General features: G+C 37.4%; 1 protein-coding gene across 4 annotated transcripts in view; it reads left to right on the forward strand.

The window, feature by feature from the left end:
- Positions 1–14,272: 14,272 nt before the first annotated feature.
- Positions 14,273–22,469, forward strand: part of AIG1 (androgen induced 1) — a 74,887-nt gene continuing 66,690 nt past the window's right edge. Inside the window, exons 1-2 of one of the 4 annotated variants that reach the window (XR_004255177.1) lie at positions 14,273–15,125; positions 20,320–20,475. Coding sequence is in view for 3 of the 4 variants with exons in the window: in XM_032215239.1 (XP_032071130.1) it covers positions 14,985–15,125; positions 20,320–20,475 (297 nt within the window). In the remaining variant the exon portion in view is untranslated. The remainder of the gene's footprint in view (positions 15,126–20,319; positions 20,476–22,469) is intronic. The other 3 variants (XM_032215239.1, XM_032215240.1, XM_032215238.1) reach the window with 3 other exon arrangements.

The raw sequence follows: 22,469 nt of genomic DNA on the forward strand, positions 1-22,469 counted from the left end.
AATTGCAGGTAGATTTCTTATCACTTTCTAAAAAGAGAAAAATTCAGAACATAACAAATAAAAGGTTGTGAATTTCACAGATGAGACAGAAAACCACAAATGGGCAAATATGACCTACAAAGGCATGAATCTCCCATATTATGGGAATCCCATAAACCCTGCAGATGTTCATAATGAAATTATATTTAACTATTTGGGACAGAAAGACAACACAGACTATTTTTTAAAAAATTCACCAATATCACACCATAAGATTCTTTATCTTTTCTTTGCAACAATTCCTAATGGCACAAGAAATCTCCATCAATATCTATCCCCAAGAAGAAAACTCTTCTTTAACAGCAAAATAATGTAGAAAAATTACAAACAATAACTCTTTTCAGCTTTATGCACCACCCCAGTAAACACAAATGTTTGATCAGAAAAAATATGTCCAAGATAGGAGCAATAAGCTATACACCATGATTTAGGAGTTTGATTTTTTTCAAAATAAATGCTAAATACTAAACTGTATATATGCACATTTAGGTAAATAGTGTTCTGTATACCCTCTCGGAGGCGGCGATGGATCCCAATCACGAACGGACGCCGCCAGCAGATAACTTCCACGCGATTCAGGGGCTTTTGCCAGGCGGCGGGACCCCCGAAAGCGAGAGGAAATTGTCTGCGGGTGGCTGGCAGCGCCCCAACCTCTCCTCCTGCCGCGCGGATCCATTTTGATTCACGAACGGATTCCGCGGCGGTTCAGGGGCTTATGCCGGGCGGCGGGACCCCCGGAAGTGAGAGAGGAAGTTCCGGAAGCGAGAGGCTGCCCCGGCGATCGATCCCAATCACGAACGGACGCCGCCCGCAGATAACTTTCCATAACTTTCCGGGCGGCGGGACCCCCGGAAGCGAGAGGATGTTCTGTGTGGGCGGCAGCCGCTGCGCCCATGCTCTCGGAGGCGGCGATCCCATTCACGAAGAGGCAGCTCCTCGTGGGCGCAGCGGCTGCCGCCCGCACAGAGTGGATTCAATTGGGATCGCCTGCGGCCGCGAGGACCCCTGCACAAATGGACTCCTTGCGGCCGCAGGCGATCCCAATTCACTCAGCTGGGGCGGGCAATTTCTGCACGAACGGACTACTCCTCGCGGCCGCAGGAGAGGGAGGAGGAGGGGGCAGCCGAGCCGCCGGCACAGAGTGAATTCAATTGGGATCGCCTGCGGCCGCGAGGACTCCTGCACGAACGGAGTATTCCTCGCGGCCGCAGGCGATCCCAATTCACTCAGCCAGGGCGGGCAATTTCTGCACGAATTGCCCGCCCCGGCTGAGTGAATTGGGATCGCCTGCGGCCGCGAGGAATACTCCGTTCGTGCAGAAATTGCCCGCCCCGGCTGAGTGAATTCAATTGGGATCGCCTGCGGCCGCGAGGACTCCTCACAACCGCAGGCGATCCCAATTCACTCAGCCGGGGCGGGCAATTTCTGCACGAACGGACTACTCCTCGCGGCCGCAGGAGGACAGGGAGGAGGGGGCAGCCGCCCGCACGCGGTTCAGGGGCTTCTGCCGGGCGGCGGGAGCCCCTGAACCGCGTGGAACTTCTCTGCCGCGGGCGGCTGCAGCTGCCCCCACCCTCTCCTCCTGCCGCGGCGAGCGGAAAATTCGATTAGAATTAGATTACTCACCAGTCAGCGCAGCTGCAACCTCTTTCGTCTTTTGTCGAAAGGAAATGGAAACTCGCGCAAGCGTGCTGAAAATTTCCCATCCCAGCCAGCTCACTGATTGGCTGGAGTCCAGGCCAATCCAATCAGTGAGCGGCAGGCTGGGCTGGCTTAAATTTGTAGGTAGTAGGTAAAAGGCTAAAAGCACGCTTATTTTGGCGCTCGCAGCTCCCGCCCATCAGCTGCTAGCTTGCTGGGCTGGCTCATCTGGTAGGATAGAGAACAGAACGATGAGCCAGCCCAGCAAGCTAGCAGCTGATGGGCGGGAGCTGCGAGCGCCAAAAAAAGCGTGCCTTTTAAAAAGGCGGGCGGGACGCGGGAAAATGCATTGGAAAGCGGGTGTGTCCCGCCAAAAGCGGGACGTCTGGTCACCTTAGTCTAATATATATAGGGTGACCAGACGTACCGATTTCAGCGTGACAAGCACGCTTTATAACAATTTTTCCTGTGTCCCTCCGCCTTTTAAAAAGTCCTGATTTTCTGGCTTCATGTTGAAAGCCCAGTGGATTTGCTTAAGAAATCCTAACCGGGGCAAGACAAAAGACACCCTGTCTAATCCCTCTCTCTCTCTGTCTCAGTACTTTCATTGAAGATATTAAAACGTTAAAGCAACAAAACGGACCTCCCCCCCCCCCGCGCGCCGGTCGCGTTTACCACATTTTATAAGAAAAAAATGATGTAGTACCATAGAGCTGCAGGAAATGGCTAGAGAGGTCGCCAGTGTTACTTCCTGGATTTTCCGGAGGGGAGGGAGGTTGGAGGACTCCAAAATGGTGGGAAAGTTTCTTTGAAAAATATTGACTTGGAGTTTCTGCCTGCTGGTAAGTGTGCTGGGTTTTTTCTTTTATTTTTTAATGCATTTTAAAATAATGTAGGTTTTTAAAAATGTGCAGCTGCTGTTTTTTTATTCAAAACAATATGTGATGTGCCATGGAAAAATCATTTTTAAAAACCCCTGAAAGAACAAAAGGGTTTTTTTAGGGTATTTTCCTGATCAAAACTATAATTGTTTCTGCATGACACCCTTAATCACAAATAGCCAACTACACTTCATTCTAAATAGTTTTATTTCCTTTATTGTATGTGATTACTCAAGTCCAAAACTGAGTTAATTGGATAAACTCAGCTCCACCATTTACTAATATACAGTAACAGGAATTTCATGTATAGTATGCTGTCTCTTAGGGGAATAATATGAGAGGGATTTGATGTAAAATAAGCTCTTTTAATGAATTCAAAATCAACGCAGCAGACAAGACATGGGAGTGAACATAATACACACTTTAACAATTTTTTTTTCTTTTAGCCATCAAATACTGCAGCAAGTGTGTCAGTAATTTGTATTTGTATTTGTATTTATTTGTCTTGTATGCCGCCCACTCCCGAAGGACTCCGGGCGGCTCACAATAGACAAGGGAAGGGGAAATAACTAGATAATAGCAAGACAGGCATAGGATTTTCCAGCCAGGTTAATTTTACTTTTTTATGGTTTTGAAGTTGTATTTAATTTTATCTGTATTAGAAACTTATGAAGGCTGTGCAACATTTTGAGGTGATATAGAGTATGTAAAGGCATGAATACAGTAGAACCTCTGGTGACAACCATAATTCGTTCCATAACATTGGTCACAAACTGATTTGGTCATGAATCAAACCTAATTTTGGAAATTTGGCGCTTACAAAAAAAATGGTGCAGAAGGGGAAATCAGCAGCCGGGGGGGGGGGGGGGGAGAGAATGTGAATATTTTGGTCAGAAGCGTTCGTGACCAGAGGTTCTACCGTATAACATCTTCACTTAAGACTTAAGATTCACTTAAGATATAACATCTTCACTTAAGATTCACTTAAGAACTGTGGCAAGAAAGGTGGTATAGTGACCAAAGTTACAATGGCATTGAAAAAAGTGACTGATGACCATTTTCACACTTAGCGACCATTTTCACACTTAGCTACCATTGCAGCATCCTCAGGGTCACGCGATCAAAATTTTGATGTTTGGCAACAGATTCGTATTTATGATGGTTTCAGTGTCCTGGGGTCATATAATCACCTTTTGACAAAGTCAAATGGGGAAACCAGATTCACTTATGTTACTAACTTATCAGCTGCATTTATTCACTTAAGAACTGTGGCAAGAAAGGTGATATAGTGACCAAAGTTACAATGGCATTGAAAAAAGTGACTGATGACCATTTTCACACTTAGCGACCATTTTCACACTTAGCGACCATTGCAGCATCCTCATGGTCACGTGATCAAAATTCGGATGTTTGGCAACAGTTACAATTTATATTTGTAAATTTTTGCATTGTATGAAAATTTTTGTTGCTCCGTATAAAATTTTTAATCAAACCCTCCCCCCCCCCCCGGTCAAAGGTGTCCCTCTTTACCAATCTGAAAATCTGGTCACCTTAAATATATATGAAGGGCAGAATTCATTCCTAGATGTTGTAAGATGGAATACTCATTTTCCGCAGGAAATCTACTTACCTAATTTTGACCTTGTTAGGTAATGTGGAACAGTGGGGAAGGTCTAATGATACAAATCTACCAACTCACATTATTGTTGTTGTTGTTAGGATGAAAGAATCTTTGGTTATCAAAGCAGTATGAAAATGTTTGAAGCCTTCCTTTTCCACCTCTCAAATTAATCTTTTCACACTTGTCAAATTAATATTTTGATATGGCTATCTGTGTGCCCTTAACAGTTCCTGGTTATCCTATGGTTTTCAAAATTCTTCTTGAAATCATAACCTGTAACTGTATTCTGAAATCCATTATGCTTTTAAATTCTATTCCCATCTCCTCTTAAGTACTTGCTAGAGCTCCTGCATATAACTTCCCACGCTTACCTCTGGGTCCCAAACTTTTCAGCACCAGACATTAGTCACACTAATACCGAAAGTCTCAAATCTTACTTAAACAATAAGTTACAGAAAGGTTTAGCATGACTCACAATATCAGGATTTTCTTTTGAAAGCAGGACTTACTACCTGAAGATTAATTTTCATGCCTGATACTTCACACAGTCTCCAAACAAAAGAAAGGCTGTCATCATTATTCTGTTGTAATGATGAGCCTCACAGTTCTCAATATCAAAACCAAGAAGTTTATGCATGTAAGTTCAATGAATAAAGATGAACTTTTCCCCATTGAAAAGTAATGTACTGAGAGATCCTATAAATGTTTCCACTTAAATTTAAGGATTCATTAATACATGCATAGAAAAGTAGAGGAATAACATTTCTGGAAAATTATACTATGAGAAATTGAGAATGATAAAGAAAAAAGAAAAAGACTTTAAACAAAAATGAACATATTTCCTTAGCATTCTTTTTTGATTGAAAGATACTTCTTACTCTGGAAATATCAAATATGAAGTGTATAATTGTTTATTAATAAGGTCATAATGTTCTGTATATTATATTTAAATATGGTTGATTCATACAACCATATTTAAATATAATATAAATTCAATACAAAAGTATTGAAAAACATTTCCATAAAATATCAGAATATGTATTAAATACAACATATGTGTTTAATATGAATTAAATACAACAGATCATCTGTCAATATATTTAATTTTCACATGATTCTATATAATTTTTAAAAAATCTTTTGTGCTATTTGTGGCTCTCAAAAAGAGACTCTTGGGGCCAGAAGTTTCTTAGATGTTCTCTATTGTCTTGGGAAAACAGGACAATCATTTTTTTTTCACAGAGATAACTCATCCACTGTACTCCTGATACTTTGAGTTGTCAGAAAATTAAGACAGAAAGACAGTATTTACCAACCTCTTCAAAAAAGGAAGCTCATTGAGGAAGATCCAACATGGAACTAAGGAGAAATTTCCTGACAGAAAGAAAAATCAATCAATGGAACAGTTTGCCTCCCAAGGTTGTGATCCTATGTCAGAAGTTTAATTTTTTTCACAAAGAGCTGGCTTACCCTCCCACTCTAATATCCCTGTCTAAATCCTTAAATCCTCTAGTGTTGTATGTTTCTAATATTGTTTCTGAAAAGTAACATCATTGAATCATAAATAAAATAGATTTTAGAAAATTGAAGGCAGCATCAAGATTGTATTTCAATTCACCATTCCCTTTGGTAAATAACTTTTGTAGTCTTTCATATTGTTTTAAAATTAAAGCAACCTGCTTGTCTAAGTTCATAATGGGACAAAGTAAATGGATGTGAATGGCAAAACAATTAAGTTTTTGCATCATATCATTGTTATACTTTAAAAAAACACATGACTTTTCTTTTCCATAATTAGCCACATTACCCATTACCCAGCTCTTATTCATTCTATTCTTACAAAATCTGGTTTGAGAAGCCAAATAATTTATGTCATGTTAAGGATTCCCTCATTCCTTTCATATGCTAAATCAGGTGAGCATTTTTCATGTCATAAGGCAATAAAGTAGGTTGTCCCTAACAAGTACAGACTTGTAAAACCAGAATGAACTTCACAAATAGAAAGCAAGAGTATTGCAAGTCCAGTAATGAGTTGCCTGCAGCAAATTGCAGAAACAGAAAGGAATTTACCTCCACTGTCATGTGAGTAGATTTCCATTGGTGCAATAGAAATATTTTTTACTTTTCTCTTAGCTTATCCCTTGAATTTGCTCAGGAGGCTCTCCCAACTTCTTGGATTAGATCTATGATGGCATTGCATGGGAACTTCAGTGAGGAAGGAACATTCAAGACAATTTACCAATTCTGTCCATTCTACTGTCAGACAGTTTCAACCCGATAGAAGTTAGGGAACTGAGATATAAAACAGTCTGATAGGTATAAAGAGAAAGAATGCCCAGAGTGAGAGAGACAGACACACAGACATATATGTGAGAAAAAGTGTTGACATAAACGAAGTGTTTTTCCGGTGAGATCGGTCTATCAGGGCAACCTGATCTACTCAAATATGGGACAGAGCATACTACTTCCACTTTCACCCCAATCAAGGAGCCTTCGCAGGCAGTCGCTTCCACGACAACTATTTTGTGTTAAATTTAAATTTACCGACAAGGAAATAAAGGGAGAAATAGTATAGCTATTTCAAGCTTTTTAGCTTTCATCAGCTAGCCATATCTTTCTGGGATTTGAACATTTTCAGACCTGAGTACTTTGTAGCACATCTGAAAAATAATGTCAGCCTAGACTACTGTTGTTTATATAAACTATTTAATAAAAAGTGAATTCTCCAAGAGATCACGGGGCTAGGATCCTGCACAATTAGATTACAGATTTCTAAAAGCTATTTACTTGCATCGTCCCTCGGATGCTAGGCTTTTACTTATCTGAGGAACCATTGAATCACAGGCTATTTGCATACATTTGCTTAGAATGTGTCCATAAAACAGGGTATGGTATCTTTTTATAATTTGATAACACATTTAATTGGACCTGATATATTAAAAACAAAATACAATCCAATGCAGTATTCGCTAAAAGCAGACAGTGGAGCTCACAGAAGTAACACATGCAATTTATATTTTCCTTTACTCTATATTTCTTTTCTTTCACACAAAAAGAAAATGTAGATTATAGTGCTAATGTTATTCATAGAGATTTTTTATATGGAACAAAACTTCTTTTGGACATTAGCTTATTCATGTTGCTTAAATGTTAAAACCAAAACATATTACTTTACTTAATCTTTTAAAAAATCCCAATCATATTGAGCAAATAATACCTGAATGCATATGACAACATATATGTGTGGTAATTTAATAGAAAAGAAAGAAAAGGAAATTGTAATATTAGGAAATATGCATGTGGACATACATTGTGACAACAAAAGTAATACATCCACGTGAATAGAAGAAAATCAATGTTTATTAAGAAAAATAAAATGTATTTATTGTACATTACAAAAATTCATACAGGTACCTACATATCTGGTTAGATTGTATTGGGAAGTTATTTTTTCCTATGGAACTGCTAGCTCAAATTCAGATCCATCTCACTAATGTGAAAAACTATGTATGTTCCCAATTTCTTTAATATAAATGGATTTTCAATTCCCCCCACCCCGAAGTAATATACTACTATGAAAACAAGATTTAAAAATGTGAATGAAGAAAAAATGATGCCTTTAAACTGTAGTGCTAGAGAAATTGTTGAGACTACTTTGGACTGCGAGAATTAATAATTCAGTAATACATAAAATAAACCATTCTCTTCATTGGAAGCACTAAAATTTAAGGTAAAATTTAAATATTTTAGACACATAATGTGAAGACAAAATCATTGGGAATGCACTGATCATTGGAAAAATGGAGTGGGGTGGGGTGAAAAAAACATGCGGCTTGATATTATCATTGATGACACAAACGAATTTATGAGTACTCGGTTATTGATAGATGATCTTAGAGACTTGAAGCATCAGAAATTATTGAACAGCAATAAGGAAGAAGACTATCAAAGTGCATCATGAGACAAGGGGGAGATGTTGATCCAAGAGATTTTAAATTGTTTATAGCATGCCTAGATGGTTAAGAGTCAACAATGATTTGACGACAACTACTTAATTTACTGCAATAAAACAACAAAGGATATTGTGGCAATTTAAGGACAAACTTTTTATTGCTTATAAAGTTTTCAGGATATTAATCACTTTGACCCAATTCATGTAACATACAACATTTCAGAAAGAAGTATTATATATTCATTAATTTAGGATGGACAAGGGAAATATTAGCTCATAACGTAATGCAATACAGGAACTGCAAGCAATGAAAATTGACAGTCATTAAGAAATCAGTGGTTGATCATGATAAATATATTCTTAATAAGTTGTTTTAAAAGTTTTTCTTAATATTCAGTCAAAATCTTTCTTTCTGACAGTTAAATCCATTATTTCCTCTCTTACACTTGGAACAATAGAGAAGAGATCATGACATTCTTCTCTAACTATTTCACATACATGAAACATATACTTTTCCCTCCTATACCATTCTTCCCTTCTCAAGGCTAAACACTGCCAATCTGTTTGAATGCTCCTTAAAGTGTGGTGCTCAGAACCAGACTCAAGGGATCTGCTCAATACAGAATAATGCAGCACAATTACTTTTCATTATTAAAAACTACTTTAAAAGCTTCTCTTCATGCAGCTAAATTTTTCATTTGTATTTCTGCAGTCACATCACCCTTCTAATTACATTAAACTGATAATCAACTACTATTCCAAGATCTTTCTCACAAGTACTACTATGTGGAGAATTATCCTGTCTTATTCCTATGCATTTGATTTTTGTTTTCTAAGTGCAAGGTTTTGCATTTGATTCTGTGGGGTTTCATTCTATTATTTTCAGCTCATTTTGGAAGAACATTTAAAGTGAATATTGAACTACAACCAGATACCCATGAGAAAGAGTTTATTGCACAGGACTGACTTTACACCTGAATGGTTTACCAATATATAGGTGATGAGTAGCATTCTACATTTTTGGTTCTTGGGCTTTGTTGATAGATATTTCCTCTATTTTATTATGGTTTCAAAATGTTCACTAGAATTTTTTTTTCATTGTGTCTTTGATGAGTTTGAAAAGAAATGACTATATGTTATTGTCTGCTATGTTCTAAACTAAAATTCAAAGCAGGCAAATATTCACAATCAAAATTGACAAGATCTTGAGAGATTTCACACAAGAACAATCTTGCAAAATCTAAACACAGTATCTTATGAATTCTGGAATTTATTGGTAGGTTACTAGAGATCAAAAAAGGACATACAAAATACAAAACAACAGAGTTGGAAGGGACCTTGGAAGTCTTCTAGTCATCATAAATGCACCATCCATGTCTATTGTATTGCTGCTCCACATTCCCAAGTAAGGAGATGCCAGAATAACTTCTCAAGGTACATTTTGTGCATTTGGGAGAAAGTTATTCAGAAAGTCATATAGCTCCTTTTGTTATTCTTCACCAGCTGTACCGCCATCTGTACCACCTCAATAGCTCTAAAATGAAGTACTGGAGCATTGTTTCAATAATCCAGCTTATTGTTTATTGTCATCAGTACTCTCCCTTTATCCACCTCACCAAGAGAAGATGTTGCTTTTTATATTATAGATGACTCAATCTTCTGCAAGCTTAAGAGATATGAGATAATAATGCTATTTGATAAGTACCGATAACTGTCTGAATGCAACAGAATGATTCTGTATAAAACCTTAGGTATATTTAAGGTGATCAGACGTCCCGATTTTGGCAGGACAGTCACGATTTCTAACAATTTGTCCCATGTCCCGCAGCATTTTAAAAAAGTCCCGATTTTCTGGCTTCATGTTGAAAGCGCAGTGGATTTGCTTAATAAATCCTAACCAGGGCAAGACAAAATACACTCTGTCTAAGTTAACCCCTCTCTATGTCTCAGTACTTTCATTGAAGATATTAAAATGCTAAAGCAAGAAAACGGAAACCTCCCCCGCCCCTTTTACTTCCTTTTATAAGAAAAGATGAGCCAGTACCATAGAGCTCCAGGAAATACTTTGGCTAGAGAAGTAGTGACTGTTCCTTCCTGGATTTCCTGGAGGGGAGGAGCACGGAGGTTGGAGGTTGGCTCGTGTGGGAAAAATGGTGGCTCCTCATTATTATCAAGGTTTCTTTGAAAAATATTTCACCATTTTAATTTGCTCAGTTCTTTGTATTAACATCTACATCATTCTGGATTGACTTGGAATGCCTGCCTGCTGGTAAGTGAGCCGGGTTTTTTTCCTTTATTTTTTTAATGTATTTTAAAATAATATTTTATTTATTGTGCAGGATTTTTTAAAATAGTTTTATTCTGTGTGGATTCTTTTTTTAAATTGTCTTAGACTATTTAAAAAAGATTCTATCCAAATAAATTGAAATAAACAATTTTTAAAATTCTATGCACAATACTTTGAAATGTATTGTGTATAGAATTTTTAAAAATAGTTTTACTTCAATTTATTCTGTGTGGAATAGTTTGAAATGTTTTACTTCAATTTATTCTGTGTGGATTCTTTTTTTAAATTGTCTTAGACCATTTTTTAAAAAAATTCTATCCAAAATACAAAATACCAGCTGCAGTTATTCACTTAAGAACTGTGGCAAGAAAAGTGGTATAATGGGTTTAGTGACCAAAGTTACAATGGCATTGAAAAAAGTGACTGATTACCATTTTTCACACTTAGCGACCATTTTCACACTTAGCGACTGTTGCAGCATCCTCATGGTCACGTGATCAAAATTTTGATGTTTGGCAACAGTTACAATTTATATTTGTAAATTGTAGTTATGTTGAAATAAAAAAATATTACAATACTATTTTTGCGTTGTATGAAAATTTTTGTTGCTCCGTATAAAAATTTTAATCAACCCCCCTCCCCCCCATCAAAGGTGTCCCTCTTTACCAATCTGGAAATCTGGTCACCTGCAACCACTGAAAAATCCATTTGGAATTCTGTTTGCCACCACCACCACCACCACCATCCCTTTCTCCCTTTCTCCCTTTCTCCCTTTCTCCCTTTCTCTCTCTCTCTCTCTCTCTCACACACACACACACACACACACACACACGTGTGTGTGTGTGTTTGTGTGTGTGTGTGTGTGTAACTAGATAGCTTTTAACTGCAAGGAATTTCCTACATAGCTGAATTCTTTTTATTCATAAAATAAACTTCTCAACAGTGAAGAATTTTAGGGATGCCAGATACTACCAGGTTCTGTTGAACAGTTTATTCAGAGAATAATTCACAGCAGGAAAGTATACAATGGAATAAATGCAGATGGCAGTGTCAGCGCCTGGGGGAATTATTTTTTTATAATTTTTTTTATTTTTTTGTTACATAAACAACACATACCCACAACAGTGGGGGGAAAAAAAGTCAAAACAAAAAAGAACAAAAACAAAACAAAGAAAAAAACAACAACACAAGTATATGTTATAAAAAAGTATATCAGCTGGTTACAACAAGCAACAATCTCTTCCATTAATTCATATTAATTCAAATATCTTAACTCAAATGTTTACCATATTAACATCATCATACCTCCACTTTTAGTTGACTACAGTTGTTTAAACATCCTTCATCCTTAACTATACCAAAAATTTAATCCATAACCACATGCTGGCATTTCATTTACTTGTTTATAAAATCCTCCATTAACATTAAATCCTCATATCCTGTTTTAGCTAAACATCCATAATATTTAATACCAAAAATTTCATCCTCCATGTATATAATTTATTATCATTCTCCTTTCTTTATTTAATTATATCGTATATCATAGCATTTTCCCCATATTAGTTAAGATTTAACTGTATAGTTTTATTTTATTTTTTATAATGATTATTATTGTTATTAATGATCTTATATATAGTCCATATATATATATATATATATATATATATATATATATATATATATATATATATATATATATATGGCTAATCTGGAAGTCACTGGCAAAGGAGGTTATTTCTAACCTTCCCTTCTCATATCCAATTATTACCCATCATATCAACTCAACATCATATACATTACTATCATTATCAATTTTTATTCATCTATACCTATTGCAAATGAATTCAACTAAGTTTAGCTAATTTTAAGTTATACTCCTCCATTAACATTAATTCCTCATATCCTGTTTTAGCTAAACATCCATAATATTTAATACCAAAGATTTCTAATTTATATAATTTATTATCATTCTCCTTTAATTATTATTGTGATTAATAACCTTTATATATAATCCAAAGTTATTTCTAACTTTCCTTCTCATATCCAATTATTATTTATCATAGCAACTCAACATTATATACATTACTATCATTATCAATTATTATTCAACTATATCTATTATAAATGAGTTTAACTAGGTTTAGCTAGTTTTAAATTATACTCTTCCATCTATCAGCCTGTGTCTCTCCAGTAACAGAACCACCTTAAATTTGTTGCCATTCGTGGGTCCAGTTCTCCAAACATCTTTATGAGCAAGTCCATACAAAAAAATCTTCGCACCTTTTTGCTTATGGTGCCTCTCATATAATGCTGCCGCCCTCCTTTTATTTCCTTTATCAGCTTGTCCTTAATTCTCAGTGGTGGTATCAAAAGTTTTGCAGATGGTATTTCATAAAGTATAAATTCTTTAATGCTTCTCACTCCTCCTGCACCATGTCTTTCGAAGTAAATCTTCTGTGTTGCTGCTCCCCCTTCAGACATTCCATCTTTTTCTCCCTCAAAGGTAAACCAGTTGCCCCGAATATCAGCAAGTTGAGAATCTTTATTCTGACATCCTTAGCTTGTATTTAAGGAACATTCTCAATTTTTCCCTCATATTTTGTTGCTAAAAACACCAAATAATCAAGTTTTCTCTCAATTCTAGCCTGTGTAGCAGATAATTTCTGTAGCGCTGAAAAAATCATTTGAATAGAGGCTTGAATAGACGCCATGTTTATACGCAGTTAGTATTTTTTCTTGAGAGCTCTGAAGTATTTTGCAAATAAGAGCAGGCTGGAGGCTATGCAATCTTATCAGATCTTAGACCAATACAGCCAAGCAATAAAAGTGTCAAGTTGTAAACAACCAAATTATAGTAAATTGGTTTACAGCCCGCTTGCAGAAGATCAGAGGAGATGTTGGAGCAATCTATCCTTTGTCCGTGTGAATAACATTTAAAACATTTAAAAAGTAGAATAACCACCGTCCAGAAACCAATAAAAAAATCAGGATCGCCGCTAGATTCTTCTGTTCATTAATTTAAATTAGCTTGAATTTTTAGGTGAACTGTTTATCTCTGAGTAATAAAATAATCTTACCAGTTGAAAACACTTTCGTCATTCTTTGGGGCTGCCTGCAGTTTCAATTAGCCTTATGGCTAATCTGGAAGTCACTGGCAAAGGAGGTTATTTTCCAATTCCCCAGAGACTTTGCAAACGTCTCTGGGACCACTGGATCTCCTCCTACCTTTCACTGTCTCTCCTGGACAGCTTGGGTCCAAAAAGGGACCGTCCAAATGCTTCGGAATAGAGGAATTTCAGGAATAGCCTGAAAGCCTGTCTTCTCACTGCTAAGCCCCGCCTTCTTCCCCTGGGGGAATTTTGAAGTACTTTATATTCCATTAACTGGTTTTTTATTTTAGCAGCTTTGTGGAAAACAAGAATGGGGAGGGAGGGTTGAGATGAATATGTGCGTTAGAATAATCCCAGGTTGGGAATAATGTAAGAAGACAATCAGACTGAGAAAGTGATTCAGAATGTTTCCGAGTCTAGCAATCAACATCACCGTCCACATTTATTTATTTATTTAGTTTGTCAAACATGTAAAAGATAACAGCTTATAAGTATAAACATAAATATGAACAGTAAATGGGTACGAATAAATGGAGACAGTAGGACAGGGATGGTCTTTGAATAGTGAACGCATACTTAAATGTGAGGTGCGTGTAAGTGCGCTCTCCCTATGAAAAATCTTTAAAAAACACCCCAGAAATTTAGTCGAGCTATAAACGGACAACCTAATTTCTCTGGAAAAAGAAAAAAAGATGTTCTTGCAATTGATAATGCAATGCAACATAGTTGTGTGGGTGTAGGTGCGTTTAGCTTTTAAATAAATGAAAATGCTCTGCGACTTTCAATGACTCCGATCAGGCTGAGGGCATCAGCCCCTTATGCTGGCGGAAGTTGTGGTTTTATTTCTCTATTTACATGGAAAAGTGAAAGCCGAGCGTAGGTCTCGAGCACAACAACGACGCGTACTTTAAACTTAAACCTTCCGAAGCTCCTTCTGTGTTACCCTGCAAATGCAAAGTGGACGGTAACGATGGAAACTACGGACGCATTCTTTTCTTTTTTTTAACCTTCCTGCAACTTTGCATTGTTGCCTGCCGGCAGAAGAGGGGGGAAGCACCTTGGCGCCCAGGTGCCGTCCAAGTCTTCCCTGTTTCCTATGGGCAATTCTCTTTCTTTCTCTTGGGCAATATTAAACGCCATGTTTAAAAATTCATGTCCAAAATCACCCCGGAAGTGGGGCACTGTGGGTGGATCTACTACACCCCAGAAGTCTACGCCTCCGCTCGCGTTGCTTTCATCTCCCTCAAGCGGGGAACACTTGAGCGGCGCCGAACGGGACGCGGAGTTTTTCGCTCGCGCTCCGCTTCCCCGGCTCGATGCCTGCTGACGGCGCGCGCGCACGCGCCCTGAACCGCGAACGAAGCGCGCGCCCGTCGTTTTTAGCCGCCCGCTTTCGTTCGGCGCTCAGGCCTTAATTGGGGAGTGGGGGAGTGTGGTGAAGAAGACACACAACATGGCGCTCGTGCCCGGGCAGGTGCTGCGGGTCGCCATCCTCCTCTCCTATTTTTCCATCCTGTGCAATTACAAAGCCATTGACATGCCAGCGCACCAGACCTATGGAGGCAGCTGGAAATTTCTGACCTTCATTAACCTGGTAAGTCACCTTGTAAGTCCCGCCACCGCCTCTTCTTCCTCGGGATGTGAAGGATGCGATCCCGTATCCCGGACAAGGAGAGTGGCTGCGTTCACCCGGCTAAAAATTTTGCCCCGGGGACGAGGCCTCTTTTGCGCGGAAGGACTGGTGACGGGCAGCGCTTTCAAGGGGACGCCAGAAGGGGAGGTGCTGTGTGAAGGAAGACGCTGTTCATTCGCACCGTCGTTTTTAAAGGAAGAAGAAAAAGGCACCGCGGTCGCAACGCTGTCATTTGGAGATGCCTGTTTATTGACTACGCACATGACCAAGTGCTAGGGAAGAGAGTGAAATATATTAGGATTATTGGCTCCCCCACACATAGAAATAGAGATACGAGGCACTTCTCCAGAAATGATATCTGCAACTCTGTAAGGAGAAAGAGAATTATAGGTAGCTGCTGGAGGATAGCAACCCCAATGAATGACATTATTGTACATTAGGAAAAGGAGAAACCAGAAAATCCAGTTGTCTCTTGAAAAAAACGCCTTTGAGATATTGTGCATTTCGTATATCACAAGCAAAGTGCTTTCCAAGAAGCTAGTTTCTTTTCTTTAGAATTGCCTCATATTTCATGACCATCCAAATTAAAATGTCACTTACATCTAACTATGTTTGATTATTATTTTATTATATTATTATATTATTATTAATGCAAAGTCACAGTTTACCAGTTCTTTAACTGGTGTTGGCTTTCCCGCGCATCAGTTCTTCCCAAGGACCTAGGATGTCTCTTTCTAAGGACCTAGGACGTTGTAATGGCATAATATATGTGTGAATCCAAGCAACGTGGCCTTTTGCAGTTGACAATTGGAAACTTCGTTCATAGTGCAAGTTTTCTAAGTGCTGGGTAAGATTTTTTTTGTTACAGCACCCAGTGTACCCATTTATTACTAGCCGAAGCTTTCTCCTAGTAAGGTAAAGGTAAAGGTTCCCCTTGCAAATATGTGCTAGTTGTTCCTGACTCTAGGGAGTGGTGCTCATCTCCGTTTCAAAGCTGAAGAGCCAGCGCTGTCCGAAGACCTCTGTGGTCATGTGGTCGGCATGACTAAATGCCGAAGTGCACAGAATGCTGTTACCTTCCCACCAAAGGTGATCCCTATTTTTCTACTTGCATTTTTATGTGCTTTCGAACTGCTAGGTTGGCAGAAACTGGGACAAGTAACGAGTTCACGGTGCTAGGGATTTGAACCACCGAACTGCTGACCTTTCTGATTGACAAGCTCAGCGTTTTAGCCACTGAGCCACTGTGTCGCTTTTTCTCCTACTAGGAACACATAAAAATATTATTCCAGCCACACTAAAGTACTGAACTATTATTTATCCTGCCATAGTTAGCTCTGCTCATTTTGGAAGAACTACCTGAAATTTTAAAGAATCTTGCCTCATTTTGTAGTCTAAAGGTTGAATTTGAGTTGCCCACAACTGCCCATAGCTGTCACTGCATATTTACATTGCAAAAGAGTTGTTGGATAATTGTAGGTTGCAGACAGCTGCAGATGGGCTGACGCAAACACTTCCCAAATCCCAACTGCACGTTGTGCAAAGGTGCACTTCCTGCATGCTGGTTGGTTGATCGACTTCCTGTTTTGTGCTTTGCTGTTAGGGTGCCCCCTAGTCAGAACATTACATTTTAGAAATAGAAATGGAACACCTATATAACCATCCCCAAACAACAAATGCATATTTTCCCTTATGTGTAGTGCTGGAGAATTCTGCTAGAGGGTTAAAATTGTGAGAGTAGGAAGTTTTTGTTCATTTTTTTTACTGTATGAGAGCAAGATACCATCTTCCAGTTTAGAAGATCCCACTAAAATTAAGTGTCTTTCCCCTAAAGATCTGAGAATCAGAAGTCATAACAGGGATTCATGACTTTTCTTGATAGATTTAAAAGTGACAAGTATAACTCCAGTGTTTTAGTCTGCCTCCTCAAATGATCTATCTCCAATCTTGGGTATAGTAGGATTGAATATGGGTATAAATAAAAAAGCAAAGAATTGACCCAGAGTTCAATATTAAAATTAAGCTCTATCTTTTGCATCACAGAGACTCAAGGTTTGGGTAGTTGATCTACAATGATATTTAAAAGTTTGAATTTTCAATCTTTATGCAAAAATATGACCTAATCTTGTTTGAATCGGTTTTTGAAGGTTTTTATTTCAGTTATTTATTTGTAACTATTATTGTTTTCTATTTTTAAGTGTGTGAGTTGCCCAGAGTCATATATGTGAGTTGGCCAGCTTATATAAATAAAATGGATAAATAAACAAATAAATCCCTTTCTCAGCATTATGTCTATCTTTTCAAGAATGGAAAAAAAACTTCCAGGTGACCAGGATGGCTTTGTATTGATGTCATATCTTCTTTTCAATTATTTGAGGTTAGACATAATATAGTCTCTTGCTGAGAAAGTGATCCATGTTAAATTGTGTTAAATTGTTTAGAAAAAAGGCGGAAAATAACTACATGTCATAAATATAACCTTTTGCTTTCTCAAATATGTGACAGCACATATTTGACCTTGTCTAGGCTTGGAGGCTAAGTAGTATCGAGACTAGCTGATATTTAGGCGACCTACAGATAGTATCAGAGCTGTGGGTAGAGTGGAAATCAAAAATACATCCCAGTAGAAAGTTATGGCAAATCACTTCCAAATCATTACAGATAAAATTACATGAATCTCTCAATGAAGTCACAGGGAGTCAAGCCAGATCAGAGGAAACTTTATTGTACCTTATTTTTTAATATTTCTAACAATACATTGGAAGCCTTCATAAATGCTTAGGGCACAAAACAAATGCATGATGAAGGAAGTATCAGACTGGGCTTTTCTGTAGAGTTTAATGTCCAATAAATTGTATTCTTTGATGGAATAATGTTTCCCACAGGATAGACCAATTTTACATACTTTTTCAAAGAAGTGTAAATTGTATTGACCAATAAATGTAGGTTGGAATTATTCTTAACTTTTAGTGATTGTCTGGAAAAGCCCTTGCAGTTCTCTTAGCACAATTTTTGAAAGGGTTTGTCATTGCCGCTTCCTAGAGGTGAAAGAAAATGAATGGCCCAACTATTCTATATTATCACTGTTATTAATTAATATTCTTATGATCAATTACAATACTTTGTTTTCCATATATATATGTAGATATTTAAATTGATGATAATTTACAAAATAGTACTAATAAGATTGCTACTAGATGGTGGGAATATACTATATATTATATCACTTAATTCCCTTTCCAGTTATTTATCTTTCTTTTCTCAGAGATAATTCTTCCTCTGTCTTTTTGGTTTCTTGAGACCTCCATATTCTCTGGCCTATTGCACTCAAAACAGGGAGGGGATTCTTGTGGGGATAATAGGAGGAGAAAGGTGCATTGGACCTGTTTGTCACCTTTAGTTATTTTTAAAAATAATAAAGGCAGGCTATAAACAGACAAACAAACCTGAAGTTTGTTAAGGAGAAGTACAGTATTATCTACTATGCAAAAATGCTTGCATTTTTAAAAACTGGATTGAGAGTCATTTGGGTTCATGTTTCATGTCGTTCTGCATTAAGTTGCCTCTGTATGTAGATTTGTTTCTAAAGCTATAAAAAAGACCAAATGATATTTTTTTTCTAGGATTTCCTCATTTCCTTTAGTTTGTTTTTAAATTGAATCATTTTAATAGTATTGTATACTTTTCCTATTCAGTTCTATTCATTCTGATATTATAGAATTGGGGACATAGATGAATTTTGTCAGAAGAGTCCAAATTATTTAGTACTGTATTTTGCATTTTTTTCCAGTTTGGCTAATTAAATATATACATAAAAATTATTTCTGGATGATATACAAAGTATGGATCTAAAATTCAGAGATAACAAAACAAAAATTAAATGTATTTGATGGACAAAATAATAAATTTAAAGCACTTCAAAGAGAAATCTTGCTGGAAACAGTATTTTCAAAATTACTGGATTAATTAGGGATGAACAGTCAAAGCTTATGTCACAGAGGTATCCTAATAGGGCAAGATCTTGCCTTCATCTTACTAAATTAGGAAAGCCACTTTGCTTTAGACCATGTGATATATTGTACATATTTTAGAATTTTCACATAAATAATTTGTCTGCTACTTATCAGAGAAAGACTTCTCTAAATCATTCTCTTTTGGTTGAGTGAACTATTTGTTTTAAAACATGATAGAGTTTTTATGATATTGTCAACTTAATCCATAAGTACAACTTAGTACAAATATCTGCAATAAATGTTTCTTTCCTTGCTCAAAAAGGAAAGTTGCTTACCTAGCTTCTAGTATTAATAGATGTTTGACAGATGGCCAATGTCCTAGGATATATCACTAATCACAACTCTAATATTGTGTGTAATATAAATATATTTAATTCAAAATAATTGTATATGCTGAATAGTAATCAAGCAAAATTAAACTTGAGAAAAGATAATGTGAAATGTGATCTTCATGTGTCTTGTAAACAGGACATGGAAAGTAATAAGGACAGATTTTATACAGACAATTCGGAAGAAACAGCAGCTAGCATATAATTTAGAGCTTTTTAAAATAAAAGGTGATGGTTGCTTATGTACATATCAAGGTGATTTTTATGGTTTTTTTTCATATATGGCAAAAGTGCAAATATGTTGTTGACAGTGGGGACCAGAAATAAACATTGGTGCATCAAGAGAGAAAAACATCCACAGCAACAGACATTATTCTTTCACAATGATGCCAGACTGCCCCTTGTCCTCAGAATTGGCATTAATACCATAATTGAAGAGGAAGAGTTCAGGATGAATGCACATATCCTGTCTACTCTTCCATGCTTGCTAAGCAGCCCTTTCATCACTGTATAAAGAAATGCACTCACACTTGGTAGAGCAGATAATGAGACTAATACATTTTCATTGCATGTTAAGAAACAGTGTTTGATTATTAAGCCAGGCTTACTGTGGACAGTAAAGACTACAGTTCCTCCTATTTTTTATGAAGCAAGGCTTCAGAGTAAGCCTGCACAATATCTAGGCTGAGCATTTTAAAAAGCTCAATAAATTCACTGCTGCCAAATGTCACCATCACCAGGCAGGATCTGCAGCTAAAATTGATATATTGAGACTGAAACATTCATGTTTCAATGTTTATGTTTCTAATGCAGGTTGTTCAAGCAGTCTTTTTTGGGATCTGTGTACTGACTGACCTTTCCAGCCTTCTGACTAAAGGGAATGACAGCCAAGAACAAGAAAGGCAACTAAGAAAACTCATCTCCCTCCGTGACTGGATGATGGCTGTCTTAGCTTTTCCCATTGGGGTTGTAAGTACCGTGGAAAGAAAGGAATTTCCTTCCAATTAGAGTATACCACCCTTAGTTTTAATCTCTTTTTAAAATGTCAGTTATTTAAAGGAAAGCTCATAGTCACCAGTGCAATTTTATAGACTAAAATGTGCCATTTATTTACTGCATTTATAAGTAATTCTATTTATTCATTCAGTGTAATTATATTAACAAAAATGTTTAGTATATAAATTCAGTGGGCAATATAGGACTGCTATATAGAAAAATAAACTGTATTTCCCAGCTTTAAATGTATATTTATCTCTATATGCCTCCAAATTCATATGTAGGATACTTGTAATATAAAAATAATAATTAAAACAATTGAAAGTACTGATAATTTAAAGTGCATTTGTAAGAGAAACAAAACAGCAAAATAGCATACAGTATTTAAAAGTTTGTGAATTGTTTTAATTTTCAAAATTTCAGCATCATAATCTAAAACATGATCTGTTCTTTGTGCAAGACCTACAACTAAAGAGGATGTAATTAACAATGAGTCAAAACCATTAAACTTATTCATTTATTCTTTGAGGGAAATTATCCAAAGCTACATATTTATGTGTGGCAAAAGTATGTGAACTTTTGCTTTCAGTTACTAGTGTGCTCTCCTGCAGCTAAACATTTCTGTTTACTGTTAATCAGTCCTGTGCATTGGCTTGGAGGAATTCTAGTCCATTCCTCCTTACATATAGCAGCTTTAACTTCAGGATGTTGGTGAGCTTCCTCACATGAATTGCCGCCTTCAGGTCAGTTCTAGGTTTAAAGTCAGAATTTTGACTTGGCCTTTCCAAATATTTATTTCTTCTATTTCAATCATTCTTTGGTTGTAAAACTTACCTATTTAAGGTTGTTGTCTTGCTGCATGACCCACTTTCAGCTTCAGTTCATACCAAATACCCTGACATTTTCCTGTAGAATTTTCTGGTACAATTCAGAGTTCATGGTTCCCATCCCAATCCATTGATACTCGTAGTCCTCAAGAGGCAGAAAAGCAGATCCAAACCATGATACTGCCCCCTTCATGTTTCATAGATAGGATAAGGTTCTTATACTGGAATAGTGTTTGCCTTTTGTAAGGTGACCATACGTCCCCTTTTGGCGGGACAGTCACGATTTTTCAAAATTTGTCCCGTGTCCCGCTGCGTGTTCAAAAGTCCCGGTTTTAAAAGGACACTGTAAAAAAAAAGTTTTATTTCTCTGAAGTGTCGTTCCCGATGTGGCCTTTAGAGGGCAGTGGTTTCCCTACCTCGGCTCCCTCCCCTCCTGCTCTTCCAAACACGATCATATCTCCCTTCCTTTCGATCTGGTTGCTTTTCTCTGGTCTCCTTTTGGTGAGGGGGGGGCGGGAGGGGGGGGAGAAGATCTGTCATTTTCCTTCCTTTATAAAAGGGGGGGGGACCCAGGATTTATTGCAAATAAAGAAATCCACCCCAAATGGATCGGGAGGCGGGATGGGGGGGAGTGGAAATTAGGGGAAAGGGGGATGTTCCTCCCGTGCCTTGGATTTCATTTATTTATTTATTTAAAAGTTGCTTTTCTTGTATTTCCTTTGCTCGTTTGTTTGGTTGGGGGCGGGATGAGTGGAGAAAAGAAAGAGAGAGGGAGATCTGGGAGCTTGAATTGGTGCGGCTGGAATTGGGGCTGCGGGATGGGGAGGGCAGTGTCTGTGTGTATAATTTGGAAGAGGCGGGGGGGATGGAGGAGATTTCCTTCTCTCCACTGCTCTTCTCTTGTCTCCTTCTGTCGGATGGGATTGGAAGTGGGTAGGTGGGGGCGTATGATCCCCTCTTATTTTTTTAATCTATCCTTTTCCTACCTTGTGATCTGCCTACTGGTAAGTGAGCCGGGGTTTTTTCTTTTATTTTTTAATGTATTTTAAAATAATATTTTATTTATTGTGCATAGGATTTTTTAAAATAGTTTTATTCTGTGTGGATTCTTTTTTTAAATTGCTTAGACTATATTTTAAA

The sequence above is a fragment of the Thamnophis elegans genome, chromosome 4 (assembly GCF_009769535.1).
Source record: "Thamnophis elegans isolate rThaEle1 chromosome 4, rThaEle1.pri, whole genome shotgun sequence".
Lineage (NCBI taxonomy): Eukaryota > Metazoa > Chordata > Lepidosauria > Squamata > Colubridae > Thamnophis > Thamnophis elegans.